The sequence below is a fragment of the Tasmannia lanceolata genome, unplaced genomic scaffold, assembly GCF_043159265.1.
Source record: "Tasmannia lanceolata isolate RefF3 unplaced genomic scaffold, GAP_Taslan_0.1 ptg000015l, whole genome shotgun sequence".
NCBI classification, from domain to species: Eukaryota; Viridiplantae; Streptophyta; class Magnoliopsida; order Canellales; family Winteraceae; genus Tasmannia; species Tasmannia lanceolata.
Genome location: NW_027518692.1, coordinates 17852662 through 17866236, shown reverse-complemented (window position 1 = coordinate 17866236; position 13575 = coordinate 17852662). Strand labels below are relative to the sequence as shown.

Here is a 13575-nt window from a genome sequence, read left to right as displayed (position 1 = left end):
TAGCATTTCATGGATATTGACAACTCAACCATTTAGTATGACATGCTAAAAGAGACTAGTGAGAAACCTTTTCAAAACAAGTTCCATTGAATGAACTGTAATAAAAGCTTGCAACAAACCTAAATATATGCAAATATACATAATACACTGACATAGGGTAGGATCACCTACCTTAAGCGAAATCTCCAAAAATTTCCTTTGCAAGGTTAAGTCCACGAAGAAGATCTTCCTAAGGCATAGATAAATAGGAAGTAAAGTAGGTGGCTGAAATCATATAAAAAAAACTAGAGTTACATAGGATTGTTTGGGGTGGGAATTACACCCAAGAACATTAGCTATAAGAACTGGTTTACTAATGCTAATGGCAGCCTCAATGGAGATCAACCAAACGACTAGCAATAGGCTTGGAGATGATAACAAATAAAATAAGGGCTGCTGTCAACTGAGAATGTGGCGTTGGCTGATCAAGAAATAAGCATCCAATCAGCTTGTATTAAAGGACATAAAGGGTAATGAGATTGGTTGATAAAACTAAGAAAATATAGTGGGGTTGCGTGGTTGCCATCGAGGTGAAGAAAAACAATAAACAAGATGTAGGATATGCACTTTTGTGGCAGTGTACTAACCTGGAATGCAACGTGAGAAAAAATAATGGATGTCGCTGATACTTTGCCCGATTGAAGCTCGAAGAGACGATGAAATTGCGAAAGGGAAGACTCTAATTGCTGACGACTATTCAACAATATACTTGTTGCTGAAATTTGACTAAAAGTGGCTGTTTTGCAAGTGCTACGAGTTCTGAAATTCTGCATTGTTGCAAGATGGTTGGTCATTAAAGACAATGGAAAACAAGGTGGTGGAAAGGAATTTATTTCTCGGGCAGCAATAGCAGTTTGCAGAGGTTTCTAGGGCTGATTACAGACTTATAAAGTGCAGTAGGAACTGATCTAGTAGGTGTATTGCAAGTGTCCCGAAGGCCTCCAATCACAATCTATGTTTCTTCTTCCTAGGATCTCATGAAGCAACCAAGATCTCATGCAACAAGAGGAAGAGAGTGGAGAAAAAGGTTGAAACTCAAAGACATTCCAACATCAATAGCAGCCACAATTGACTCTCATTCCTTTATTTATGAGGGAGAAATACCATGCATTTAAGAGGAATAAAAGACGCCATTTTGTGCAAGGTGTTACTCAATAAGGTGAGTGTACTAACATACCATCCGTGCACTAAATAAAAGAAAAAATATCATAGTAGCTTACTATTCTAGATGGAAGTAAAAAGGGCAACTGCTAAAGCTATAAAATACTCTTGCATTCTAATTGAGACAAGAAAAGGGACCTACTAAAAAACCCAAATAGCTATTACTATCTAAAGATTACTTTATCAATTCTGTCCGATCCTAGCAGTTAGTAGTCAACGATTCCTATCCAAAAATGGAATCAATAGCTCTCCAACTAAAGTAGAATCTTCTCCTTTCTATTTGCCCAAAAGCCCATTCGGTTCCTATTGGAATCAATCCAATTTGGGTGGTCCAGATGCCTTATTTGCTATGCAAGTAATATCCAAAATAAGGAATTATTGACTGTCCCAATTTTTCATGTGAATGCACTTCCAATATAGATGCCACCTTACTTCCTATTAGATGAAAATCCAGAGGAGGAAACCTACCAAGGCTAAATCCTAAAATATGATAGAACTTCCAGATATATCTACTCACTACTTTGATTCTATTCAAAGCCAAATCAAACAAAGGGAATGTGTTATATTCTGTCAATCCAACTGTGCTTAACAAAGTAAGCACCATTTTTTAGAAAGGTGATCAAAAGGGCATTACTCAATTATGATAATAGCACCCTGTAAAATGTTAGGAGTCTCATGTTTAAACATCATGATTCAATTTGAAAAAGACACCCATTTCCATGCAATTATTTTTACTCGATTTTGGTAACGACACTCATTTCTAGGCAATTAATCCAGACCTTGATTTTTGGTAATGACACCCATTAGAGAAATAGAATAAAATAAAATAAAAAGGCTATAAGTTCAATTTGATATTAACACCCATTTCAAGTAGTTAAAGCATGTTCAAGCATTGGGGCTGGGTGTTACATGTTTGTGCTTCTTGCTTATCGTGTTTGTGCTTCTTACATGCCTAACTACATTCATTGTTTGTGCTTCTTGCCTCTCCTCTTGTGGACATAGGCATGATGCCTAACTACATAAACCCTCTTCCTGTGTGTTTGTGTGTTTGTGCTTCTTGCTTATCGTGTTTGTGCTTCTTACATGCCTAACTACATTCATTGTTTGTGCTTCTTGCCTCTCATCTTCTCTCTGGCTGACATTGACTTTGACCCACTCTGTTTTTTGAGGAGAGGAATTGCTTGCTTGAAGAATTATAGGCAAATATCATGGAGAATTCGATATGTGACTACCTTCGCCCATGAGGCAAATAACTTTAAAATTTACATATTGTGTATAGAAAGTGATGTGAATATGCAAGTCCAAAGGAAATGAAGGACAAGGAGATGCTTGCATTTAGAAATGTGGACTAAGGTGCTCTAGGTGATAAGGCTTGGAAAGTTCGCTCATATGAAGAGAAATATGAAAACAAAGAATATTCTTCAAAAGCTAGACGTGGGGGTGGGGGTTGAGTTTCAATAACTAATTTCAATCAAAAAAGACTAGTAGGTGATAAATCAATATATTCCCTTGGTATCTTATCTTACACATGAAATATTTTTCCCTATATAAATAGAGAGTTTGGGAGCCCTTCCCAACACATTCACAGCTTGAAATGGCACTTCTAAGATCATTCCTTCTCGTGACCTCTCTGGCCTGTGCCAAGGGGTCTGCACAATGTAATGGCATGACTCTTAGCCAAGGCATCTTCCCTAAGGGTTTCATTTTCGGGGCTGCCACTTCTGCTTATCAGGTTCATTGCATCCTACCTCCCTCTTTGTAGAGGTGCAACTCACGTCAATTTTTTGGAATTTGGATTGAGGTTTTACCTTAAAATCGGGTCGGCAAAAGCTCAACCCGACCTGACCCAAGTTTCACCCCTACCTCTTTGTATCTATCTTTTTTCAGCATTTCTTTAACGTAAAATGGGCATAAAACAAAAATTTTCGTCCGAATTTTCACTTAAAATGGCTGCAAAATTTGTTTCATGTCCGTTTTGCACTAAGGATAAAAAAGAGCATAAATATCGTTCAAGTAGAAATATTCGTAGCTTACTTGGCTAATAATGTCTTTACAGATAGAAGGAGGAGTTGAGTATAAAGGCCAAAGTATATGGGACAATTTCACTCACAAGTACCCAGGTCTCTACAATTTCTGCTATGCTTTTTCATCTGCAACTTTTCTTAAATGTGTATTCGTAAATGTTGTGTAGACGCACGGTCTCTAAAATTTTTGTATACGAGGAAAAGGAATGCTAAGCAGGAAGCCCAAATCAAGATCATGACAACCCTCATAGTATTGCCACGTTTATCAAAGTAGCTGAAGTTTGCCATTTTATAAAAAAGGTTAGGGTATTTTTACATGAAAGTAGGATAAAAAATAGTTCAATATGGAAAGGCAAAAGCCATTCACGGTACCGGGAGAGATGGAAATCTTTAATGAAATGTCAATACTAGGAATGATTGAATGAAGGGCGCCCTTGCAAAAATCAGCTCCAAGGGCGCCCCTATTGGTTGATTTATGCAAAGTCAACACGGTTTTCACTTTTTTAGGCGCATTCCACTTTTTGGGCTTGCACTTTGCATAAATCAACCAATGAGGCGCCCTTGAAGCTGATTTTTGCAAGGGCACCCTTCATTCTATCATTCCTCAATATTAAAAACACCGATAAACTCTAACGTACGTGGATGGAAACGTAGGATAAAAATTGCATGGTTGTAATGCAATCTACGTCTCGTGGTGCAAAAGCAGTCTACTGTCCTCTCTCTCTCTCTCACTTGAGTTTTTATATGGTGTCCATGCATTCAAAATGGGGGCACCTGTGATGGATAGATGAGATCCTAGACAGAGTTTTGGGATCCTCCATATCTTTTCATCATGTAAGAAGGTCGGCTGATAGTGATATTGATTGACTAGTTAGGGAGGGTGTCTCTTGGGCGGTCTTGGAAATCTTTGATTTTCTTCCCCTTGATGGATGTTTGTTTTGTATTGTTTCTCCTTCTATTCCACTTTTTTGCTGTTTCAATTTTGATCATCTCGATTGCCTCGGTTTTCCCCTTTTCTTCATTCATTAATTTAATCCCTTAACCATTCGATAAATAAATGGGGGCACCTCATTTGATATTTGATCAAGTCACACAAGCCAACTTCCTTTGTTTCAGAGCCTGTCATATGGGGGCACCTATGCCGGCCCCATTACGCATAAGTGCACAATTACGAAATAATTTCACCATTAATTTTCGGTATGCACCCTAGAGATTTTCATCATATGATATCTATGTGTATCAGCAAATATTTAAAAAAAATAATTTAGTGGGTCTACCTTGTGTAAAGATCCAAACTGTTTATTTGAATCTCTCCAACGTAAATAGGTGGCCCCCCAATCTACCCAAAGTATGAACCTACCCTCGGATATGTAGAGTTTTTATAGGGACATGATCCCCCCTCGAAGGATGGTACAACCCCCCTTTTTCACGTGAATTGTGGGCAGACTTTACCACTTTTTTGACATCAATTCACGTGGGAGGGGGGGGGGGGGGGGGGGGGGGGGGGGGGTAATCCATCCTACCATGGGGTGAAAAAATCATCTCCCTTTTTGTAATATGATTTCCTTCTGCAGATTAGAGGGATAGGATGATCATGTAAAATGAACGGTTTGGAGACGGCTAATAAAAAATAACTAAGCTAAATCTCCAATCCAGAGTCCAATTCAAAGCTAGGTGTCCTGTTCCTCGTTGTCTTCACAAGGGCCAAGACCTGAAAAATGTTAAATAACCACAGTCAGCTAAAAAGCTCAGTACATAATAAAGCACTACTCTAAGTACAGTCTAAGCACAATAGGGTTCAATAGAGTCAAATAACAAAGTCAAAACTGAATACTGAATTCTCAACTGAACAATAGGCACAAAGTGAATATAGTATATGCCAAATAAGGTTCTGAATAAAAGGTGCAATAAAGCAATTCAATCTCTAAGTTCTGATCAAAGTCAAAGGTTTCAGAGTTCAAATGCACTTCGGGCTCATCAGCATGGTCCAAAAGACATGTTATTGCTTATACACTGACAGTCTACGGTGTTGAAACTAGTTTCTTAAGTTTAGATACAAGTCGACAGGGCCAGCGCTTTATCCCACTAACGGGCCAGAAGTTCCAGTGTACTACCCCCACGGTGGGTTTCAGAATTTGCCAATTGTACTACCCCCATATGGCAGGGTTTCAGAAATATCCAAGCCTCCACAGAAGTATTCAGAAGGTATCAAAGGTTCATATTCAGATAGTTCAAAGTGTTCAAACTATTTCAGAAATATCGCAATCTCCTCGGTCTTTTCCTCCTCTTTCTCTGTTTTCTTTCTCTAGGGCTTAACAAAACGTTTAGGGTTTGTTTAGCCACAAAACAATATATTTATAGGCCCTTAAGAAGCCCTAATCCGAGTCAAATACAAACGAACAAAAATGCCCCTCTTTATAAGAGGGGAATGAAATTTTAAGTAAGGGTATTTTTGGGTATTTACACACTTAGGGTGATCTAAATGAACGATTTGGATCTTCAAACAAGTTGGGCTCCACTAACTATTCCTTGCGAAAAATACGCACGTGTACATATAAAAACACTACACCCATGTCGCAATTTGGGCCTTCTAGTTTACACATTACATGCATACGCATCTATTATATATCTTACTTTTTTCCATGCATGGTGGTGAATATTAATACACCAGTATAATACATTTTATTATTTCTCCCATTTGATATATGAATTTATGTGTCAGATAAGATAGCCGCTGGAAGCAATGGAGACATAGCTTTAGACTCTTACCATCGCTATAAGGTTAGTTGTCACTTTTTTTTTTTTGAAATGGCAATATTGAATAAGAAAAAACGGGAGCCCGAGATGAGCCACCCCAAGAATACAAAGAGAAAACAAAAGAAAGAGAGAAAAAAATACAAGAAAGCACAAAAAACCTCAAGGAGGAAGATAATCAAACCACTCAAGCAATTCAGCAGAAACCCCCCTCCGAGCAAGCAAATCCGCCTTCTCATTAGCCGACCTTCTGACATGATTAAAAACAATAGATGATCCCATGATTAAATCCTCTATTTCATCAAATACGGCCAGGAATCTCCAAGGAGGAGCCAACCCTTGTCACTTTTTGAACTTCTATAATATTTTGTTTTTGTTTTCTGAATTTTTTCCTTGCTGAACATGAAAATTGCAGGAAGATGTGGATGTTTTGAAGATGTTGGGAATGGATGCTTACAGATTCTCCATCGCTTGGACAAGAATATTACCTCGTAAGAGAGAGAAAATAACATTGTGTTCAATTTAATTTCTTAGTTTAAAAACTAAGAACTCGACCATGTCACCTCACTAAACTCATGACTCAATCAAAACTACCAGAGCCTATTTTCCAATTAATATGCGCATATTTCATCTATATTGTATGTTTTTCTTACGTATTTTTACAAGCATATTTCATCTATACTGTATGGTTAGAACATTTATACCAAAAAATTAAGAAGTTCTGGTGTTGAAATTAGACGTGAATATTCCACTTAAGCAGAATTTTCTTCAATTTCTTATGCGTCAGATGGAAATCTTCGTGGTGGAGTCAGCAAAGAAGGAATCAATTACTACAATAGCCTCATCGATGAGATCATAAGCAACTGTCATCTCTCTCTCTCTCTCACGCAAATATCTAATACTATCATACAAATGCAGGCATGAAGCCCGTTGTAACTATCTTTCACTTTGATTCTCCTCAAGACCTCGAAGATGAATATGATGGATTTTTAAACAAAAAGATCGTGTCAGTAAAGACCCCTCCAAACCTCCTCTGTCTTAAAATTCAAGACCTATCCATTTCATGAGGCAGTAGCTTAATTATTTGTATTTTGGAATTATTTTACAGAGATGATTTTTACGACTTCGCAAATATATGCTTTAATGAGTTCGGCGACCGGGTGAAGCATTGGATCACCTTAAATGAGCCAAATATTTTCAGTGACATGGGATATGCATTGGGCCTTTGCGCCCCAGGCCGGTGTTCTAAGTTTGAAGCAGGAAACTGCACCGTTGGGGATTCTGCCACCGAGCTTTATCTTGTGGTACATCATTTGCTTCTTGCTCATGCGGCCACTGTAAAATTATACCGGAAGAGGTATCAGGTAAGGTTTCTGAAGCATGTGACTAAAACATGCAGATATTATTCTGTATACACACAAAATGTGAAGATGATTCTTGTGTACCACTTACAACCTTAAATAAGAAGCTTACTTAATGAACGTTGAGTAATTCAGCAAGTTGAGTTATAAAAATACTTGGGGTGCAACTTAAACCAGGTCGGGACGGGTTGAGGCCAACCTGAGATTGCATTCCCTCAACCAAAACACCCTACCTGAGCATCGGGTCAAGGATGGTCAAACCTAACCCAACCCGCCTCTACATCTGTCAGCCCTAATCTTACCTGTCTTACCCATTTTTTTAAAATCGGGTCAGGTTGAGTCTGGTTAGGTTCATGTTAGCCGAGGGCAAAAGGGAAAAAAATAAACAGGCGGCCCAATGCACGAGGCTCCCGCCATTGCGGGGTCTAGGGAGGGCTAGATGTACGCAGCATTACCCCTGCTTTGCAGAGAGCTAGACTGTTTCTGTGACTCGAACCTGTGATCACCACCAGGTCACAATGGAGCAACCTTACTGTTGTGCCAAGGCTCACCCTCTGCAAAAGAAAAAAAATACCAAAAAAAATAAAAAATAAAAATAATCCTAAGATTTTTAGTGTCATGATAAATTAGGGGATTGAGATCAGGTTGCCTAAGGACTCAACCCTAACCTAAATTAGAATGAGCAAGACCCAAGTTGCACACCTACCAAATTGCACCCCTAATAAAAACATACATCTTGAGCTGAAACCATTTTCTACTCTTATCACAGGGATGCCAGAAGGGAATTATTGGAATGGTCATAGATGTCACCTGGATGTTGCCTTACTCCAACTCACCGGCTGATATTGATGCTGCTCAACGATCTCTTGACTTCACATATGGATGGTCAGACATTGGAAGCTCTAATCTCTAATAGTCTCACATGCCATCTCCTTTTCAAATTAAGAGAGGGCTGCCAGTATAAAAAAGGACAGGGGATCTTATCTCTTTTTAAGATGATCATTTAACAAAAATTAATAAAAAAGATTAGCATTTTAATTACTTAATTAAAGTTGTTTCTCTATGGTTCTCAGGCTTATGGACCCAATAAGCTTTGGTGAGTACCCTGCCTCAATGAGGGCCATGGTCAGACATCGGTTGCGGAAATTCACTAAAGAGGAGTCTGATTTACTGAGAGGATCATATGATTTCATCGGATTAAATTACTATACTACCAATTACCCAGCTGATATTCCGGAAAGTGTTAAAGTTAACATAAGCTACACCACTGATTCGCGAGCTAATCTCACAGGCAAACTTTGAATCTTAATATTAGCTCTAGTATTTTTATTATTTGTTTTAGCTAAAGTGGGTTTACTACTTTTGATGTATGTCGAAATTTTTTAATTTCCATAACAGGGACGCGGAATGGGTTTCTTATTGGACCCCAGGTATGTTTACTAACCGCATACCTTTAGTAACCCCAATATCTCACCACTATGTTATGCAAGGGTGTAAAATGGTGGGCATAATCCCATCAAAACATGACGTGTAAAATGGTGAGCCACACCCTATGCATGAGTTTGGATGGAGAGCATAGGACCCACCCATCAAAATATGAGGTGTATAATGATGGTCCCACCCCATCAAAGGGAAAATGATATGTATTCGCCCCCTTTTCTTCTCTGGGCCACCACTTCTAGTGTAAAAAGAGTAGTTGTAAATACACTAAGGGGGTGGCCTGAGGAAGAAAAGGGCGCAAATATATCACTTCCCAAATGTGAGGTGTAAAATGATGTGCCCACCCAATGCATGAATTGGGTATGTGGTGAGAGTGGGACCCATCAGCTACTTGTTTGTTGAAAGGGCCCCACATCTCTCAAACAGGTAGAAGCCATCACTGATCAAGAGTTTTTGTCACGCCCCCGACCCAAAGGCCGACAGACATCACATGCCTGCAAAGTGGAACCTTACAAGCATGCAAGGCTATCGAGCTCAAAATAGCTCACACATGCTCTAGCAAAATTATTCAAAATAAACAAAGTTTCCTTTAATCTCCAAAATAATCTAGAACTGTAAATGAGCTAAACTGTCAAAGGGTTGCAACTCTCAACCCCTTATTAAAATGGCATCTGGAACTCATGAAATTAAACCATTACAAATCTCCCAAATGTTCAATTTAAATAAATACTAACATGTCACAGATAAGAGGATAGTGTTACTAAGCTATAGCTTAGATAAGCTTATCTAAGCTATAGCTCAAAAACACATGTGGCCCCACATTTTTTGAGGGATCCAAAGCATTCATTTGGAAGGCTCTTCCACGGATAGGGTGTGTACCAAAAATCAGCCCTATAGGATCATTCTAAGGGGGAAAAAACAAAAGGCTTCTCTCTATATTCATTAAAAGCCAAGTTTTGCAGGCTGCTTCCTCTTGGCTCTACATTTACCCGCGTGGAATATATGATCTCTTGACCTACACCAAGGAAAAATACAACAACCCTGTCATCTATATTACAGAGAATGGTAAGATGATATAAATACCTTTATAGCTCAATCTCTTTCTTCTTTAAAAAAGCATATAGATTATGTATTAAATATAGAAAGATATACAGTTATGTTTTATTTTGATCACTCTTCAATTTCTGCAGGAGTTGATGAACTCAGAAACGACAGCTTACCACTGTTCGAAGACCTAAATGACAATATGAGAATCGAAAGCTACTGTCAGCATATCAAATACGTTCACCAAGCCATAGGGTAAGTCTACTGTCTCATGTAACCTACTGAAATCAATAATGTAAAAGATCATATAAAACACATGAATTAGTCCATGATCAAATCTCAAATTTATGCACTACTTTATCATATCAAAGCTCAAGTATAAGATGCAATAAAAATGTTGAAAGAAAAAAGAAAGAAATACATTTATAAAGAGAAATACACAACATCACTTTCGCATTTGATAGGAATAGTTATGGGCAGTGATAAATCGACCCCCATATATCTTAAATCGACCCCGTATAGGGCAGTGCTGAGAGAGAGAGAGAGAGAGAGAGAGAGACATATGGGGGTCGATTTATGAGATTAGGGGCTCGATTTATCACTGCCCATAATGATCAGAAAACACTATCAACATGGTAAATGTGCACAGAACAGCCAAGACCCAGACAAATACATGAGACATTTGGCATTGCTTTGTTGCTATACGGTTAACATAATATTCCTGAATAAAATTAGAAGTAAAATCTTGAAATCGTCATCACAGTATAGACAAATACATTTGACATATAATATAAAAATGGATAGTAAGGTATCATTAACAAATTGTTACCCTTTCCATGACAAAATCATATGCTTAATCTGAATATGTAACTTTACTATTTGCTTATTCTTAAACCACAAATTTGTTACATGTATTTAGAAAATTAATAGTAGCACATCAGAATTGAAGATTTTTAATCAGGCATAGATTAAAATATGGGATTTGCTAGGGTGCATCGCATAATTCATTTCGCAGCTGGTCTGTCGCATGTCAGACCACCCACCTCGTGAATGGAGACAAAAGATTGTCTCCATTCACTTTGTCTCCATTCACGAGGTGGGTGGTCTGACATGCAACTGACCAGCCGCAAAATGCCTTTTGCAATGGACGCTACCAATTCCCTTAAAATATATAGCCTATATAAAAGTAACAAATTGTTCATTTTACCAACAGGTACAACAGAACCTCTCACATGTTATTATAGAGAACTGAATTATTTGATATACCTTCATAGGTATAGCAAGCATCCAATGGTCCCAGTATTCATGCGACTGCCTCATCAAAAAGCACCTCCTCTACTTCTTCCACATTCAATCCTATCATTTAGACGGGAATGATTTTGTTCAAATAATCCATTATCTCCCCCCGGCAACACTCGTAAGGCAGATTTCATCCCCCATCAAGACTAAACCTGGCCAAAAAAAAATAAAGAACATTTAAAACCCCAAAAAGCCACCATGAATGAATAAAAACAAAAAACATTCATCCCCACAAAGAAGTAATTTACTAATAAGGGATACATAAAAAAACAAAAAAAGAGTAATTAAACCACTCAACCAATAAAATCCATGAAAACAAAACCAGGAACAAAGAGGCAGATTAGAAAGAAAAAAAGCAAATAAACAATTTTGGTAAATAAAAAAAAAAGACATCCCAGTGAAACCCATAAGAAGAAAATAATTAAAAATTCAATTACAACTCAATAGAACAGTAAAATGCAAACTCAACTCAACTCAACTCAACTCAACTCAACAAAGCCTTTGTCCCAAGCTAGTTGGGGTCGGCAGTAAAATGCAAACTGAAAAAACAATTAAATAGAAAAAAAAAGGAAAAAAGTATCATTCCTGCAACCACATTTTGCTAAATGGTAAGCGACATTCCACGAAACGCCATCTGGGTTAGCATAACCCTCTTCCCACTGGTTCCATACTCAGAACCAATCAAAGACCTAGGCAAGAATAAAGAACTAATCAACCAAAGCAATCTCAACTTCAATAAAAGAGGAAAAAGAAGATACCCAGAACACAAAATCAAGCAGAAAATAAGAAAACAGATAAAGCAGGAAGAAAAGAAGAAGATTCAATGTACAGAGGCAAACAAATTTGCAGACGAAAACTTTGTTCCAAGTTGCAAGGGGTGAAGGATTTTATGTGCGGCCCACAGAGATGAGTAACCTCACGTATGAATTGGTATTGTCTGAGCGGAAGTGTGAACTGTCGAACCCTAGGATAGTTTTTGTTTTCTTTTCGGGAGAAACTACCACGTTCCCAACCAAGTTTGGCAAAACTATATGATTTTGTGAAGTTTGGCAACCAAGATGGTATGCCCACCCATTTCACACCATTTTCACCCTTTAAATGAGATTGTGTATCAGTGTTAATGATTTTTGGAGACGGATAGGATTTTTTTTGCACACTGACTTTCTTTTTTTGAATGGTTGCACACTAATTTGTTTTTCTTTCTATTCCTTTTTTTATTGCAGTGAGGGTGTGGATGTGAGAGGATATTTTGCGTGGGCACTCGTAGATGACTTTGAATGGAATACCGGTTACACAGTCAGATTTGGTCTTGCATTTGTGGACTATAATAATGACCTGAAGAGAATCCCAAAGGAATCTGCCTACTGGTTTTCACAATTGCTTGAAAAAGATGGGCACAAACAAATCGTAAATGCACCTCGTGTCGGATGCGGAGGAGAAGTTGCACAAGATAAACTTCTAATGCACGCACTTGAATGAGAAGAAGGGAGATGGAAACCGTCTTTCAAATAAATAAATGAAAGTGTGTGTAGGATGAGCTTGTTATTGGCAATCTTTCTTTTGAGTAGGTAAGCTGCGATCGAACCTGTGACCTCAAGGTTGAGAAACAAAGCCTCAACCGTTGAGCTACAAGCCCAACCCCTTGTTATTGGCCATATTTTTAGTAGTAGCGTAATGTTTTAAACAAATAAATGAAGGCTAGATGTGTCATGGGCAGTCATGTTTCCAGACAAATGCATTCCTTCTTCTTTTTTTTGAAATAAACCAGACGTCTGTATTCTGTTCTAGTAATAAAATGAGCTTTGTTTAAGTTTGTTCTTCTTTTCCGTTGTTGTTGGAGGTAATATTTTAATTTATGGTGGAGGTAATATTAAAATGGTGGAGGTAATATTTTAATTTATTTAGTCCATGTTCATTTTATACTGATCGATTTGAGTTCAAAATTGATTGGACTCAAAATTACGTTTGAGTTCGTTGAAGTATAAATGATTAAATAACACCAACTCTAACAGCTTAAGCTTCTGGAGTGATGGGTTGACAGACCTATTGTCTCACAGCAGGTCTTTTGATCAAGACCCAACAACTCACTTGTATGGTCAAGAACAGCAACTCTAACAGCTTAAGCTTTTGAAGTAATTGGTTGTTTTCTCAATTCTCAAAATCCAAAACAAACAAGGCCTTACAGGAATACTAGCAGTAGACACAAGGTCCACGGATCCACAGGGAAGGTGGTACCTGTTGACATAGTTTATTTATTTCAAGTTCAAGGCACTCAAAATACCTAACTATCTCCACGCGCTTGCATCAATGCATGCATAAAGGAGATGGTTTATACATTAGGCTTTGGTGTATAGTATACGACATGAGCTTTCCTAATTAAGATGGAAGTGTTAAAAAATTGAAATTCCAAGGGTAGGCCCGAGTACTTATTCTAATGGCAACTTATGAGGAGG

General features: G+C 38.0%; 1 protein-coding gene and 1 long non-coding RNA gene across 8 annotated transcripts; one reads left to right on the top strand and one right to left on the bottom strand.

Annotated features, from left to right (window-relative positions):
• The first annotated feature begins 2744 nt into the window (after nt 1-2744).
• Nucleotides 2745-12935, top strand: LOC143893082 (beta-glucosidase 12-like). Of its 5 annotated transcripts, none has more exons than XM_077398035.1 (13): nt 2745-2932; nt 3257-3320; nt 5956-6005; nt 6394-6469; nt 6766-6843; nt 6897-6984; nt 7087-7342; nt 8109-8224; nt 8413-8630; nt 8738-8769; nt 9742-9844; nt 9970-10078; nt 12346-12935. In XM_077398035.1, exons 1-13 carry the CDS (start codon nt 2795-2797, stop codon nt 12599-12601), a joined length of 1584 nt encoding a protein of 527 aa, XP_077254150.1. In that variant the 5' UTR covers nt 2745-2794; the 3' UTR covers nt 12602-12935. The 5 variants fall into 5 exon arrangements, with proteins under 5 accessions (XP_077254150.1, XP_077254149.1, XP_077254151.1 ...); XM_077398034.1 differs by having other exon boundaries at nt 2748-2932; nt 5947-6005; XM_077398038.1 differs by having other exon boundaries at nt 2847-2932; nt 3257-3524; nt 5947-6005.
• Nucleotides 9436-13171, bottom strand: LOC143893083 (uncharacterized). Of its 3 annotated transcripts, none has more exons than XR_013255714.1 (3): nt 11952-13169; nt 11090-11811; nt 9436-9794 (listed from the first exon to the last, which is right to left on the bottom strand). It is a non-coding gene; the product is annotated as an uncharacterized LOC143893083 (long non-coding RNA). The 3 variants fall into 3 exon arrangements; XR_013255713.1 differs by having other exon boundaries at nt 11090-11274; nt 11952-13112; XR_013255712.1 differs by having other exon boundaries at nt 11090-13171.
• Between the last annotated feature and the right edge of the window lie 404 nt (nt 13172-13575).

What these genes read in the sequence shown, in the direction of transcription:
- LOC143893082 (XM_077398034.1), top strand. Translation starts at nt 2,795, where the DNA reads ATGGCACTTCTAAGATCATTCCTTCTCGTGACCTCTCTGGCCTGTGCC. An exon ending in CTGCCACTTCTGCTTATCAG is followed by an intron (nt 2,933 to 3,256) that starts GTTCATTGCATC and finishes ATGTCTTTACAG; the next exon opens with ATAGAAGGAGGAGTTGAGTA. An exon ending in TTTTTAAACAAAAAGATCGT is followed by an intron (nt 6,985 to 7,086) that starts GTCAGTAAAGAC and finishes ATTATTTTACAG; the next exon opens with AGATGATTTTTACGACTTCG.